Source organism: Daktulosphaira vitifoliae, unplaced genomic scaffold, assembly GCF_025091365.1.
Source record: "Daktulosphaira vitifoliae isolate Bord-2020 unplaced genomic scaffold, ASM2509136v1 Scaffold_3, whole genome shotgun sequence".
Lineage (NCBI taxonomy): Eukaryota > Metazoa > Arthropoda > Insecta > Hemiptera > Phylloxeridae > Daktulosphaira > Daktulosphaira vitifoliae.
Window position 1 is genome coordinate 10,651,199 of NW_026099574.1, and position 16,211 is coordinate 10,667,409.

The window sequence follows — 16,211 nt, forward strand, 5'->3', positions numbered from 1 at the left end:
TGAACAAGACTCGATTCTTCACATGTCTGGCGCTGGTATTAAATTCTGTAGTTCTAATATCTTTTTTATATATTAATGCCCCTTTTTCAAAATCAACATATTCATTTTAACGTTAATTAAAATGACCTAACAAATAGGCTCATGCTATTTGTATGTTGTAATATTTCAATATAGGTTTTTTTTTACAATGTTTTTAGTCTGTTCCTATAGATGTTTTCAAATGTCATTAGAAGAGCGTAACCATTGCTGATTTTACGATCATTTGCTAAATAAACATTATTTATTTGACAAACTATTTGCGTGGTTTGTAAATTGAGCAATCGAATTTTCTATTTTCACACCATCTCCCGCCAATGTCCGTATTTAGTATGCATAATGCGGTAACTATTACCACAAGAAATACGAAAAGTAGGGTGTTGCAGAATTACTCCAAATCTGTCCCCTGGTCGTTGAAACGTTTCATTTCCGATAAATCATCTGATCGCGTTCAAAATTTGCTTTGCATTTAATATTTATAAGATAAATTTTTATTGATTGATTTCTTAAGTGTACATTTTTGTTATAAAAATCTTTATGCGAAGCGGTTTAAAGAACGCCATGATTTTTAAGTGAGTATTTATTGGTTTAATATATCTTAAAGTAATAGATTGTAAATTACAACAGAAGAATATAAAAGTCGTAAAAGAATATAACAAAATTTCCTATTCTATCTGAAGACAAAAGTTCTGAATTGTTAATTTTTAAAAATAATGTGCTTTACAATTTAATTCTATGTTTTTTTTTATTTATGTAAGTTGATAAATCATAAAAACAGGGTTTTGAGATTTTTGATGATATTGTGTGTTCTATTGTATAGAATGAGTGGTGTTTTTTGATATGTGTCAAAAGACGAAAAGTAGATTTTCAAGAATTGTTTTTGTGTTCAAAAAATATTGTTACATTTAGTAGCCATTGAACTAAGATAGTTGTGGGTTATAAGGCATAGCTAGACCGAATACAAAGCTTAATAAGGGTAGGCCTACCTTAATAAATTTGGTTTTTTCTTTTATAAAAAACTATTCAATTTAATTACACTTAGAATTTTGACACTTATTTAAATTTAAAATGTTTCATTTTTATCATTACAATGGAGAACTCTTACAACTTTTTTTTGAAAACACTTGAAAAAATAGAAGATGATATTTTTTTGTTATGTAGACCGAGTAGTAAAAAGCAAATCTACAGGAAAAGTGCAAGTAGTGAGAACCCCATTGAAATAAAAAAATGTTAATTTTTTTTTCAATATTAACTAAAATTTAGAGTATTTAGGTCAAATTTAATTGAATCCTAATAAAAAAGTTTTTTTGTTCAACTTTTATAATGGAACATAAAATCCGTATTTCTTTTCTGCGTTTTTCTTCTGTTCAACTTTCACTTATAGACTCTAGAAATTATAATCATTCGAAACATAAGATTGAATTGATGCTCAATAGTACATTTATTAAAAATATTACAGTTTTTAATAAAAATAAAATTTGAAATAATTTTACGATGTAGTTATTAAATCGAAACTAACTTTTTCAACTAACAGAGATATATTTAGATTTAGTTTATTGGCATATATTAAAATATGTATAAATTATTTCATTAGTTTACTGTAATAAATTTATTGAATTCTCGAATTTTTATCAATGACAGAGCAAGAATATCAATTAGTTCAAAAACTATTTAATAAAACTCAAAAAAAAAAAAAATGTTAAAGGTGTCTATAATTTGAAAAATCAGTGAGATAAAATGTTTAAGTTAAGAATTAATGAATAGAGAATTAAATATTACAATTAATAAATTAAGAATTAATTAAAAAATTATAAATTATTTATATCTGAATTTTTGTTTAAAAATTAAATAATAAAATTCATTAATTTATGGTCAAACTAAAAGAAAAAGAGTTCATATAACACAAGTTTAACGATTCCTAATAAATGTATAATTAATACATATTATTCAATGTTAAATAATATAAGTTCAGTCAAGTTTTTGTTGAATTTTGAAACTTTAAATATATAAAGATAAATAATATATTTTTATATATTAAATTACTCATCTACCAAGTTATTTTATGTATTTATCGTAATTAATTTAAATATAGTTGATTAAGAATAAATTAAATGAATAATTGCATATATCTATGCATTATTGTACAGGTATATATAAATTGTATGAGATAAAATGAGAAATAAAAAAGTTCATTTTAGAAAACATTACTTATTCGTACAACTAAGAGTGAAATTTATTGGTAATTTAGAAAAAACAAAACATACGTATTAAAGAAAAGAGAATGCAAATTCCTGTCAATTTCGTTAATATGTTTGCTTAAAAAAATACATTTTTACGGCTGAATGACTTTACACTTATACTAATAACCAGTGATGGTTCCGCTCTGAACATATGAAACTACGCAATTATTATTTATTATTTCCTATCATTGATGTAAATACATTAAAGAAGTAAAAAACTTAAAAAAGTTAAATAAATAGATAAATTTAAATATAACCGAGAAATATTTTGTGAGATATAATAATGCAATAACACCTATTGGGTTTGACAGAGCGTTAATATGGAGTCTATACTTGTATTGTTTTGTATATGCTTCTCAATATGTACCAATTGAAGGAGTAGATGGCAATGATTGTGCTGTAATATTGGAAGGTTCAAAACATTTTATATACAACAATGGTCATGGTCTACCGTAAGTATACAAGATATTTCTTTAGGAATAATATATATATTTTTTTAATATTTATAACATTTACACAGACAACGATCGTCAGCTCATACTTGTATTACATACGACACTGTGAATAGGGTTTTTTTGGAAAGTCAAAATAATCACAGTAAGATTCTTGCATAATATTGTAAAATTATACATAGCAATTTTTATAATGGATATTTTTATAACTTTCAGAGATTTTAGATCCAAGTGAAGTATGGGGACCTCAACATTTTGCCCAACTCGGGGAGCTTTTGTTGGAAGTGTCTCGTATGCTGTCAAAAATGTAAGGTTTTCACACTGAGTATAATGTGGTTTATAAATTTGTATTGTAGTAACTCAAAAGAAAGAATAAATATAATAGGGAAAGTTACTATTTGTTTTTTAATAATGTTATCTCGTGGGTATGAGTACGAGTGTTCATGAGAATAATGAAAGTAATAGAAAAACATAGTGATCTTAGCTTTAATGCAAAGCTGAAAAGGTATTTTTTTTATGTCTATCGGCACTTTTTCTCAGATCGCTAGACTCGTATTCTTTTAACAATACGCCAAAAGATCAAAAATCGTATTTAGTTGAATACATTACCATTAAAAATTGAAAAATTTCCTCTCATTTCCTGTAAATGGAGGAAACCCCCAAAAATAACAATTTTTAAAATCTATAAATTTTGACATTTTTTTTTCTTAAAACTGTCATAACTTTTTAAAAAATGAACAATTCAAAATAATTTTATTTTATATAAAAACCTTATGTATTTTTCTTTTATTTGATATAATTTTTTTTTAAACCTGACCCTTTACCTGCCCACAGAGGCGGATTCAAAGTAGCAACTTTTTCACAAAAGTCAAATTTTTCAAATTAACTTATGACAATGTTCCAAAAATAATATGTCCTTTAAATATATGTTAAAGTAAAGCTTATGTTACGTAATTTAAATTAAAAAATAAAATGTGTCCCGACGACTTATCTTTTAATTATAAATCGGTGTCGTAGTTAAACATATGCTACTTTTGTCTTAAAATTCTTGTTACATACTATAATTAAAAAAAAAAAATGTTCCAACAATCTATCTACTATGTATAAATGTCTGTCAAAGTTGAACAATATATTAATTATTTATTTATATATTACACTTATATATCATAAAAACTTTAATCAATATATAAATTAGGAAATTGGAGTTAATTTTGCTTTTGGAATAATCCACAAATTTCTTAAAATTAAACATAATCTACAGATTTGAATCAAAACGTTTCTTATGATAGTGATATGAATCACTGTTAAATATCATCTTTACTTGTCCCAACTATGCCACATCACACTGTACTACCGTTTTTATTTATTAATATAAAGATGATTGTGACCAATTGACGTGTTCTTTAATATCAATTATTTAATAATAATATAGTGCGGACAGTTATCAATGATAGGTGGGGTGGAGTCACTATATGTATCTAACCCATAGTAGTACGGTGGCTATATATATGAATCTCCACCTTGGCTCCCGGCATAGACACGTACCAATGATCTTATTCTGCCAATTAGCTCCGTACAAACACTATTGATTTACTTTAATAACTATTTTATTTTTAGTGATCATTTAATCTTACATTGTCCCTATTTAAACTATGTACTCAAAAGAAATGATTAATTTTAAACTTTATCATTTTAATTAATACTAGTATATACCTTAATGTTTCCAGTGAATATTTAGAAATTAATATAAGTCGTCTTGTTTTTTTAATTAAACTTGACTGTGACTGTTCATTTCTAATATATGAGTTAAATAAGTGAAATCAATGATTTACAAGAGTATGCTTAGATAACATTGAGAATAATAGGGGTATACTGCCTGATATTTAAGTCTTTTTTGGTCTCTTAAATATTCTTATTTTGTTAATTCTTATAGTTATATGCATATGCAAGAGGTGTCAGAAACCGTATTATAATCGCTTTATTAAATTTATTTATGTTATTTATTACGTGTTATCTTATAAAATCAATACACAATTCTAGACAATGATTCATTATTGAATAATGTGACAACTTATACTATTATTTATGTAAATCTTATCATTTCCATAAAAGTTTAGATATATAATACAGTTTATTGTTTAATTGATAATAGTAACGATGTTACACATATGTAACAGGATGACATCATTTTTACTTGACAGATAATAATTATAATGATATCATAGTTTATTGCTTAACAAATAAGGATTAAAATGAGAGATTAATGTATCATAACAGTACTTGAATTATATATATTTAATTTTTTTCGAATTAATACAATTTTTACTGTAAAATAGGTTTGACTTAAGTGCTGAAGATGTAAACAAATTTTTACCAATGATTGATACTTCTAAAACATTAATTAGAAATATATGTCCTTCATGTTTATCGAGAGTAGCTTGTAAAGCTGGAATATATCGTAGACCCGATGGTTTATGTAATAACATAGCTAACCCGAACTGGGGGTCTACTATGTCTACATTCAACCGATTAATAGCTCCTCGTTATTCCGATAAAATATCATCACCTAAATTTTCTGCATCTGGAGATCCCCTACCATTACCTAGGGTTGTGTCTCGAATAGTTCACCCTGATGACGGCCATCATGAACATGCTGGAACTGTTATGTTAGTTGCTTGGGGTCAATTTATAGATCATGATCTTACATTAACGGCAACACCATTAGGTAATTGTTGAACTAACTGAAATATATTGTTAGACAAAAACTAATTAAATAAAAATTAATTAGATCCAGTGAATAGAAACGAACCCGAAGAATGTTGTGATCGCCCTGAACATTTGAAAAACAAGTATTGCTTTGAAATAAAAATACCAGAAGACGATAGTTTTTATAAGAGTCATAATTTGAAATGCCAAGACTTTGTTAGGTCGTTTCCAGGAGTGCAGTCTAATTGTAGATTAGGTATTGTTATTCACAATAGAAATATTTAAACTTAAATTTAGTTATTTTAATTTAAGAATTTTTTTAGGCCCAAAAGTACCGTTTAATATGTTGACTTCAGTTATTGATGGCAACACCATTTATGGAGTTGATGAACTGACTTCAAGATACTTGAGATCTGGATTTACTGGTCAATTGAGAATGAATCCAGCTTTTGCAGATTTAGGTTTAAAAGACCTTCTTCCAATGAAATTGAATATTCCGGATGAAGGCTGTATAAGGGAAAATTCTTCACAGTATTGTTTTGAATCAGGTAAAAAATTTGAAAAATATATTATGTTTTATAATAAAAAATTAAGCACTCATATTATCATATATTATTTTTAGGGGAGGTAAGAGTCAATGAACAACTCGTATTGACGTGTGTTCACACATTAATGGCTCGAGAACATAATCGAGTTGCAAAAGAATTATCTCAAATTAATTCACATTGGAATGATGAAGTGCTTTACCAGGTATCTTAAAAATAAGTTCATTGTTACATTATTTATTGAATACGAGAAAAATAAACTACCAAAAAAAAAAAAATTAATTAAAAATTTTTCATTAAATAACTAAAAAAAAACCATTATTGTTTTTAAAGGAAGCAAAAAGAATAGTCATAGCAGAAATTCAACACATAACATTTAATGAGTTTTTACCGATTCTCTTAGGAAAAGAACTGATGGATAAGTATGATTTGTCAACAAAAAAACAAGTAAGTGAAATAAAAAAAATAGTCGATTTTTAAATAAGTTTAATGTATTTTCTATTGTAGGGATTTTGGGATGGTTATGATTCTGAAGCGAATCCAAACATTTTAGCATCATTCTCTGCTGCTGCTTTTCGTTTTGGCCATTCACTGTTACCTAATGTAATAGAAAGATGGAGCAAAGCTCATGGATTTATTGGTATTTTCTTATATTTCATTGAATTACAAGATAAAGTAAAACTATAACCATTTGTGTTTTCGTAACTAATATTTTTTACGATTTTTAAAATTTTTCAGCTTCCAAAAGACTTTCAGATTTGATTCGTAGACCATTTGATTTATATCGAGCAGGTGCATTTGATGAATATTTTATGGGCCTTATGAACCAAGTAGCGCAGGCAATGGATGATTCGGTAACGAGAGAGGTTACTAATAATTTAATTAAAAAGCCAGGAAAAGGTTTTGGTTTTGATCTAGTTTCGTTTAATATACAAAGAGGAAGGGACTTTGGACTACCCGGGTATATGGAGTTCAGGCGTCATTGTGGCTTACCTGTAGCCAATACATTTGAAGAAATGAAAGGCTTTATGTCTAATATTACAATTCAAAAATATAAAATTGTTTATGCGTGCGTATCAAATAAGAAACTTAAATTATAATTGCTTATAATAAGTAAATATTGTTATAATTTATTACTTTATTAGATCTCCTTATGATATTGATTTATGGTCTGGTGGCGTGTCCGAATATTCGGCTTCAGGTAGTGTTATTGGACCTACATTTGCTTGCATCATAGCTACACAATTTAGTCAACTAAAAAAAGGGGATCGTTTCTGGTACGAGCTTCCCAACCAACCTTCTTCTTTTACACTTGGTAAGTAAGTGTTGTAATATAAAGATAACTAGGCTTCGCCTAGCTGGGGCTCCGCCTCAGACCCGGAGCCCTACGAGCCTTACACGCCTTCGGCGCATAAGCCTCTTCGGGCCGTCATTATAAGTAGGCCACTGATTTCGGTAGGAGTAAAACACGATAAGTGTTTTGCAGACAAAAAATTACATCAGAATCAGTGTAACAAAAATATATTAAAATGTAATTATTAAAATCAGGAAAATTCAAAAAGAGAATATAGTAAAATGTATTGGGTATAAGGTTGACGTTTGTTAATAAGGTATCTTATTACCAAGGTTATTAATAACCTAAGGTATTTTTGTTATCATATCTCAGGAATGTCATTGGGTGGGTCTGGGGAAAATTTCAAACCTTAAGTCGTAAATCGCTATCAGCGAGCGTTTTTCTTGAAAATGGTCGAAATTTTAAGACACTCACGGTTGGGTGGCAAAAATTTTCCGACCTACTCCAATAATTTTCCCGAAATCTGGTGACCGAGTACTATCGTTGAAAAAAAAGTTTTTGAAAATGCGTTTTTATTTCTTGTTTTATTATTTATATAATAAGATTAATAAAAACAAAAATATTTTACTAAGTATATTACTAATAGTAGGTTATTGGTAACAATTGTTTGGTTGATGTTTAGGTTTATTGTGTTATTATTGTGTATTTAATAAATTTAACCAAATTTATCTTTTTATGTAGATCAATTAAAAGAAATTAAAAATGTCAAAATGTCCCGTTTAGTATGTGACAATACAGATATAATTGATACGGTTCAGATGTATCCTATGGTTTTACCTGACCATGAACTGTAAGATTTTGTGACAATTAGTTTATTTTAAAAAAAAGTTTCTAACAAAAATGTTAACTTTAGAAATCCGAGAGTACCTTGTAGAAGTGGCATTATACCAAGAATAGATCTAACAAAGTGGGCAGAGTCATCAGTGGAAACTACTAAACCTAGTTCACGACACGTGAGTATAAATAATTATAAAAGTTGCTAAAAGATTCAATTCTAATAGTAATTTTATAAGAATCAAAATTCATCAGCATAATGTAAATTTTAATTAGTATCTTACTTCTTTTTTAAGAAAAATATTTCTTTCTCATTGTGTTTTTGAAAAAAATTAGAAAAATTAATCTAACGTAATTTTTAACTAAAGATATAATAAAATTTTGAAGTTTATAATTACATTTTTGTTCTAAAATTATTTCCAAACAAATCTAATGCTTTTTATTTTTTTACAAAATTAGGTTACATAAATTTTATTTTCCTATCATACATGGAGTTTAGAGAGTAGATAACATTTATGTCACTCCAAAAATAAAATTAATCCAATTAATTTTTTTTTCAAACTCCCCACATATTTATTATTTAGTTTTCATAAAGTTTTTTTATAATTTGTGAAATAATACAAATATATTTATTAAGTATTTTTATCATTCATTTTTAAAAAATTAAATGAAAATTTACTCTATCAAGATTGTTGATATATAGTACATTTTAAAATGAAAAATACCCTTTGGTGAGGACACTAACGTCTTTAATTTGCTTAAAAATGCAAAAAAATTAATAATCTTAATATGAAAATAATTAGTTTAAGTAGTTACAGTATTTCAAAAATATAAAAAGTAAGTATTGTTATTCTTCTCTATTTAAAATTATAACCAGAAATAAAATTTTGTAATGGTTAGTAAACTTATAAATTTCTTTACTAGTAAATTAGAAAGTAAAATTTTAAGTTGTGATAAGGAAAATAGGTTTTTATAAATATTTACGGTTTTAAAATCATGTATTAATGGTTATAAAATAAATAATTAAAATTTTTAGTCTAATGTGGCAAATAATTTGAAGTCTGGTTTAACTGAAGCTCAGATTTTGGTATGTGAGAACTGTAATATTACTACATCAGGAGCGGAAGATCCAGTTGGCCGTGTTATAACGATAATTGATGTAGATGAAAATATAGATTCTAATACAATATATGGACATACTAGAGTAAAGAGAGGAATTGAAGCAAAATCATTAGCTAACGCAACTGCTGATAACCCTCATCTAGACTTACCGGATGAAATAGCTCTACCACAAAAAAAACCCAAAACCATACCTATTAAACGAGAAGCCAGTGTTGACATGACCCAAGCGATTATGGATGCACGTGAAGATTATGATCAAGATGACGATAACGTTGTTCGATATAATATACCATTTTATGACGGACATCGTATTGTACAGTCTCCCACCAACTATAAAGATTATTATGCAAGTCAAGAAAATGAAGTTCAAGAAAAGGAGGATGAAACTGAAGAAGATGGCGATCATAACTCACATTACGAATATGTTCCCATGGAATTCGATGACAAAGGCAATCACAGGTAAAATTACAACTTAATATTTATTTATAGAATAAAAAAACCCAACTTAGCACAGGGGGGTCGTGGTACACCGCTGACGTGGCATAGTTGGATCAATTATAATGATATCTGACAGTGATTAAAATCACTATCAAAATAAAACGCTTCGATGCAAATCTTTAGATAGTGTTTAATTTTAAAAAATTGGTGTATTATTCCAAAAGCTACATGATCTGCTATTTCCTTATTAATATCCTGATTAAGATACAGTATGTTGAATGAAAAAGGGATATAAATATTATTTCTCATAAAAAAATTGTGTTGATCCATATAGTTTTCAATAAGTTATAGCATTATAAAATTAAAAATGATAAAAATAAAATCGAGTATTTTTACACAAAAACAGCATTTGGTAGCCATTTTAACCATGAAGACAAAATTTAATCTGAAATTTTTTTTTTCCATAATAAAGTACATTACATTAGCTTTATTTTAAGATATATATAAAAATGTCAGACTTTCCGGAACACTTTCAAAAGTTAAGTTGAAAAAGTAAATTTTTTGTGAAAAAGTTGTCATTTTGAATCCCTCTCTATAGGCAGGTAAAGAGTCAGATTTATAAAAAAAAATATACCAAATGATAGTTAAAGACATCATGCATCCATAAAAAAAAAAATATATTGATTCGTTCATTTTTGAAAAAGTTATGGTAGTTTTAAGTAAAAAAAATTGAAAAAAATTCGAAAAATAATGATTTTTAAATTTAAATTTTTTTGGAGGTTTCCCCCATTTACGAAGAACGAGAGAAATTTTTTCAGTTTTTGAGAGTATTGTTTTCGACTAGATACAATTTGTGATCTTTTGACGTATCATTGAATGAAATCGGTTCTGTGAGAGCTGAGAAAAAGTGGTAACAGACACAAAAAAAACATATCATAGTAAAACCAATACCTTCTTGCTTCGCATCGAAGCTAAAATTAAGTGTTAAAAAATTAATGCAATGCAATAATAAGTTAAATAGTCATTATTATACAGTCAACCTGTATAAATTAATAAATTCAAGATTCTTAGTACTAATGTCTCATAAAATTATAATTTTAAAGGTATCATTTATAAATAATAATATTTATGTATAATTTTGTGGTTATAGTGTCGATTTTAAACTTACACTTCTTTAAACGTTAAATAAAATTATTAATGATTTGTACTTTTAGAATATGAAACAGATTATGGATAAATTTTAATGTCGGTATTTAAGAACTTTAAGGCTCTTAATTTACCTTAATAATCAAACCTATCGTCATTAATACTAATTTTCATTAATGTTGATAACTATTTTTTATTACTTTACTCATTTATTAAAAATTTTTAAGTTGGAAAATTTATAACCAATGTTATGTACTTTGGTTTCGGAACTTAATACATTTATAAAGTTTATCTTAGTCATCCTGAGTTTATCAATTATAATTAGATATTCGTTTTTATTTTTTTTAAATACTTATCAATGTATATTTATTAGAATTTTAGTTTAAGGAGGGAAGTGTGGGGGACTAACTCCCCCCTAGAACAAAAATAATTCCTGCAATACTGTACATACCTATTATAAATCTTCATGGCGTTGAACAAGACCTTTTTTTTTGTTATTAATCAGTTTGTTAAAATATACTTTAGAAAAACGATGTACTAAAATAAAAAGTCCCTGTAATGTAAAATAATATATATTTTTAATTTTTAAAAATAACTTGTAACTGTTAAATATTTTTATCAATTATTTTTTCTGTATGTATTTATTATATATATTAAATAAACATGTGTTTTTAATCTATTTTCATGATCATATGAACTCAGTTCAGTATCGACCATAGTACAATAATATATGTAGATACTTATTAACAAATTTTATTTTATATAAAACTTATATATTCACAATTTTTTTTTAAGAGCCACTTTTTAGAGAATTGCAATTTTCAAAATTTGTCCCCCCTTTAATTGGCGTTCACGATGTAAATATATTTTTTTAAGTGCTTAAATTTTTTCCACTGTATGAGTATCTTCAGTAAAAATTGTATAAATAATATGCGAGTAGATACAGGAAATAATTATTTAAATACACTTACTTTCATAAATTATTATGAATTAGTATTATGTTGTTTATTTTAACTTTAAACATTCAACTTTATTAAATTATATTAATATTGTAGTAATTATATTATTTTTTATAAAACAGGCCTTTGACTTTGCCAAAATTTATTGATGTTAAGAAGCCTAATTTCAAACCTAAGTATTATAGTCCTCCAGAGTACAATTCTTTTGAATCAAATCCTCATGATTTCAAACCTATTAGAGGATCGTATTCTAATGGACGAACTAACACGGCTCCCTATAGTGGTTCATATAAAGACACTGGTGCTAATGTAGACTACACAGAAGGCTTGATGAATAAACCTTTTTCGGCACCAAAATCTTATAGCGATTATCTAGACATATCTACTGGTGGTGGTCCTAAATCGTTTATGACAATTGGTAATATCTACGAAGATTCTTCAGATGGTAGTGATGTGATTAGTATTGATCATGGAGAAGCATATAAATCGAATAATAAACATTCAAGATTTTCGCCATCAGAAGGAACAACATCAAATAATAATAAAGGTAATGATCCTTTACACCCATTGCGATATTATCAATCGTCAACGCATGATAACGAAGGTATGTACATTAAGATGCGAGATGAATATCAATCTAAATTAAAGCCTCAGAGTTTTGAATATGACAATTATGATCAGAGTGAACTTTCTTCGTCATCGATTAACTACAGAAAGTCGAATTTCAATGAACCGAATAAAAAGAAAAATAACGCTTATTGGAGAATGTCATTCATGCAAAAAATTCAATAATAATTGTCTTTTTTTTAATAATGTATTTGACTCTTTATGTATTAATGTAACATTTTACCTGATTTATTTTATAGATATAATATAGTATTGTAAATAATTATACAATTTGTGAATTAAATGTGTTTTATTTATAAATTGTCAGCATTCTTTATCATTATATCAAATGAATATTTTTTCGTATTTAATCACTATTCGAGTTTGTTAAGGAATGGAGACACAGAATCGAAATTTTCACAATCTGGAATCATTTTTCCCTTGAACTTGACACAAGAGTCGGCACATAATGGTCCTTCAAAGTAAGCTCCAAGCATTTTTTTGCATTGAGCACAATTTCTGAGGCACATACCCACATCGGCCATATCAGCGATCGTGGTTCCAATGATCATAAACATCATTAAAGCAGCAAAATATTTCTTTGTTGTTCCGTCCATTTTAAATTAAAAACTGTAAATTTATGAAGTAATAAATAAATAAATAAATAAATAGAAAAATGTTAAACTTGTCTTTGAGAATAACTTACTTTGCTAAAATTTTGACAAACAACGATGTGTTAGAAATACGAGTGTACGTTTAGACGTTCTAAAATACTTTGAGTAAAAGTATTGTTTCAGAGGGTTTTATATAAGGAAAATAATTAAGTTAGTGTACCCATCTGTATTTCTAAAAGCTACAGAAAATTTTGTATCAATGTCCTGCAGTGATGTACATTTACATCTGATTGGTTTAACACAATTTGTAGAAAACAGCTAACCATTTTTGTTTATTTATGTTATAACCTAGGTAATTTAATCATATTAATTTATGATTAAGTATACAATTTTTTAGCTATTGTTTTTATATTTAACTATAAATTTCTAAATAGGTAGTCTTTAATAGTATTGAAACTTTCATATTTTTTTCTTTAAAGTTGTAAATAAATTTGTCGTTTGTAATGGATTATTTTGATGATCAAGAAGTGATGAATGATTTAAAAATTGAAAAACTTGGTCGTTGTATTTTTCATCGAAGAGATATGTTTGATTGGGAAAGTAGTGAAGCTATCAATGACGTGATAACATTTGTTAGTCAAATGAATGAAGAAATTAAAGGGACAATTCAAATAGATAATAATAATATTAAACATACTTCAATACCTTGGTCATCTAAAGTAAACTTAGTTTTGGTAATTTTACAAAATGTATATGAAAGACTTATTGATCATCCATCGGATTTGAACAATAGAAGTGCATTGTATTTTTATGAACTTCACGATTATATTCGAAGTGAAGGTCATGCGGTTATAGTTCAAATGTATGGCGATAAGGGTAAACACTTAACTGTTGAATTACCTGTGTACTTCAAACGAAGCTTTGGTGATCCTGATAAAATGCAATATGGAATTGAACATGAATTGTCATTTATTATGTTTCTAATTGGATTATACAAATTAAATTTTTTGTCATCTTCGGATGGTCAATTTACTGTATGTTTATTATTTAACAGGTAGATATAAAAATATGTTTAAATTATACTAAGTAAAAACTTTATTTTTATTTATTTATAGATGACCAATCATAATTGTTTATAATTATAAATTTAGCTGATTATTATTTAAGTAAAAGTTATAAAAAAACTTATCATAATGAATATTACACACTCAAAAATATGTCTGAATTTTCAAATGTATTGAAAGTTTTTAACAAATAAAATGTAAGGGGACATTTTGATAAACAGTTTTAAAAATATCATATTTTTGATATTTTAAGTCAAAATTAAACTAGTTGTGAGAATTAAAAATATCGTATTAAAATATATTGGTACCATTTCTTTCAGTGTACTTTAATTTTATCATATTCAAATAATAATTACTATAAGAAAATACAGTATATTTTTTTATTGTTAACCATTAAATTTGCCCGATGATAATAATAAATTTGAAAATTTTTTTTCTTGTTTTTGTTTAGCATTATTTTTTTCTTGGAGAAAAAGTAATCAAATAATTTTTAGGTTCATCTCTTATCCCATAAAAAGGTACTACTCTATTTTTTTAAAGGATAACATATATATTTAAATACCTTATTTAATAGAAAGTGACTCAACTAAAGAAATGATAGGTTAATATCAACTTATGAACCGGTAGATCATATACATTATATAATATACATTATGAGAGAGGAATATAAAGCTTTAAGAACAGTTATAGAAATAAATGTTGAAGGAAGAAAAGGTAGAGGAAGAATAAAAAAGAGATGGCAGAATGTAACTGAATGCGATATGAGAACGGCTAATGTGAGCGTAGATGATGTGAGAGATTGTGTCAAGTGGAAGTTTAGGATAAGGATGGCCGACCCCAAGTAGTTGGGATTAAGGCCAGGAAAAAGAAGAAGATACATACTTAACTATATTAAAAATAGGAAATGATCGAATTAAGAAAATGACGGATTAATAACAACTTTTTGACCACAGTAAGGCAAAGAAATACAAATCCACATCTCCACCATTCTATATTTTTAAAATCGTCATACTTTCTGAAGTACTGGTCCAAAAGTTGTTATGTATGCTGCCTTTTGAAAAAATAAAGTTGACACCCTTATAATGTATAGAAGATCAACATAAAAATATTTTATAAATTATTAATTGAGAAAAACATGTACCTAGAAAAAAAAAATTCGTAACATTATTTTTATTATTCGATTAAATAGGTGGTTTATGATATCCAGTGTGTTAGAAAATTTCTTTAAAAATGTATTGTTAAGAATGAATTAAGTAATTTTGATTTATTATGTAATATATTCTTTATTAATTAGTAAACTAAAAAGAATCAAAACAAATTTATATAAAAAAAAAAAACAAGTTATATGTTATAAGACTATTTAATTATTTAACAAAAGTAAAAAAAGCGGCAAGTGTTATTTTTGTTTCATTATTGGATTAAATGTTTTTTTTTACTGATTATAACAATCAGTTAATTATTGGAATAATTAGTACATGAATTATCATATATATTTTTACATGATTATTTTGAATAACATTTGATATTTTTATTTCAAAATGTGTATATATTACAACTTACAATAAATATGATAAATATTTACTTCTTTCAAAAAAAATATGCTTTATTTATTTAACATAATAATTTCCCCTACAGATACATGAAAATTATTCTAAAAATGATCAAAAGATATAAATTAAAAGCATCAAACAATTTTGGGAATTTTGGTTTGAGTGATTTTCATTTTTTATCTTTTCTTTGGGGTAGTGGACAATTAATCGGAAATATACACAACATTATACCAATTTCTATTGATAGTTACACTGAAGCTAAAATACACAAAAATAATTATATTTTTATGACTTGTTTAAATATGATTCACAATTATGAAAAAAAAGAACCATTCTGGAAACATTCATATCAGCTATGGAACTTGAAAGCTTTGTCAAGTTGGGAAAAGGTCAACAAAGGTCTAATGTCTATGTTCAAAAAAAGTATTTTAAGTAATTATGATGTTGCTAAACATCTTTACTTTGGCGAACTTCTCAAGTTTAGAAAAGATATAAATTGTTTTGAAGAACAATTTTACAATCGATTAGAAGTACAATTAAACCAATCGAATGCTGAAGAGGTAGAAGTCGAATCATGAAAAAGCTGACTAGTTGAAATAACGTTT

The 16,211-nt window shown here is 26.3% G+C and overlaps 3 protein-coding genes across 4 annotated transcripts in view; 2 read left to right on the forward strand and 1 right to left on the reverse strand.

The window, feature by feature from the left end:
* Nucleotides 1–12,578, forward strand: part of LOC126902371 (peroxidase-like) — a 14,803-nt gene extending 2,225 nt beyond the window's left edge. The window contains exons 1-16 of one of the 2 annotated variants that reach the window (XM_050679547.1): nt 7–608; nt 2,588–2,728; nt 2,797–2,873; nt 2,945–3,035; nt 5,065–5,453; nt 5,517–5,690; nt 5,758–5,982; nt 6,057–6,184; nt 6,313–6,426; nt 6,487–6,619; nt 6,718–7,048; nt 7,125–7,294; nt 8,015–8,123; nt 8,187–8,286; nt 9,144–9,688; nt 11,895–12,578. In XM_050679547.1, coding sequence (XP_050535504.1) covers nt 574–608; nt 2,588–2,728; nt 2,797–2,873; nt 2,945–3,035; nt 5,065–5,453; nt 5,517–5,690; nt 5,758–5,982; nt 6,057–6,184; nt 6,313–6,426; nt 6,487–6,619; nt 6,718–7,048; nt 7,125–7,294; nt 8,015–8,123; nt 8,187–8,286; nt 9,144–9,688; nt 11,895–12,564 — 3,432 coding nt within the window. In that variant the 5' untranslated portion in view covers nt 7–573 and the 3' untranslated portion in view covers nt 12,565–12,578. Of the gene's footprint in view, nt 1–6; nt 609–2,587; nt 2,729–2,796; nt 2,874–2,944; nt 3,036–5,064; nt 5,454–5,516; nt 5,691–5,757; nt 5,983–6,056; nt 6,185–6,312; nt 6,427–6,486; nt 6,620–6,717; nt 7,049–7,124; nt 7,295–8,014; nt 8,124–8,186; nt 8,287–9,143; nt 9,689–11,894 lie in introns of those variants that run through there. The other variant, XM_050679549.1, reaches the window with a different exon arrangement.
* Nucleotides 12,579–12,605: 27 nt separating this feature from the next.
* On the reverse strand, nt 12,606–13,241 carry LOC126902375 (eclosion hormone). The gene is made up of 2 exons (XM_050679555.1): nt 13,085–13,241; nt 12,606–13,008 (listed from the first exon to the last, which is right to left on the reverse strand). Exon 2 carries the CDS (start codon nt 12,993–12,995, stop codon nt 12,753–12,755), a length of 243 nt encoding a protein of 80 aa, XP_050535512.1. The 5' UTR covers nt 12,996–13,008; nt 13,085–13,241; the 3' UTR covers nt 12,606–12,752.
* Nucleotides 13,242–13,443: 202 nt separating this feature from the next.
* On the forward strand, nt 13,444–16,184 carry LOC126902033 (serine/threonine-protein phosphatase 2A activator-like). The gene is made up of 2 exons (XM_050679056.1): nt 13,444–14,046; nt 15,725–16,184. Exons 1-2 carry the CDS (start codon nt 13,496–13,498, stop codon nt 16,182–16,184), a joined length of 1,011 nt encoding a protein of 336 aa, XP_050535013.1. The 5' UTR covers nt 13,444–13,495.
* Nucleotides 16,185–16,211: the final 27 nt, after the last annotated feature.

Coding starts and splice junctions, on each gene's coding strand:
- LOC126902375 (XM_050679555.1), bottom strand. CDS start 12,995: ATGGACGGAACAACAAAGAAATATTTTGCTGCTTTAATGATGTTTATG.
- LOC126902033 (XM_050679056.1), top strand. CDS start 13,496: ATGGATTATTTTGATGATCAAGAAGTGATGAATGATTTAAAAATTGAA. Junction 14,047..15,724: donor GTATGTTTATTATTTAACAG/GTAGATATAAAA, acceptor AATGATCAAAAG/ATATAAATTAAAAGCATCAA.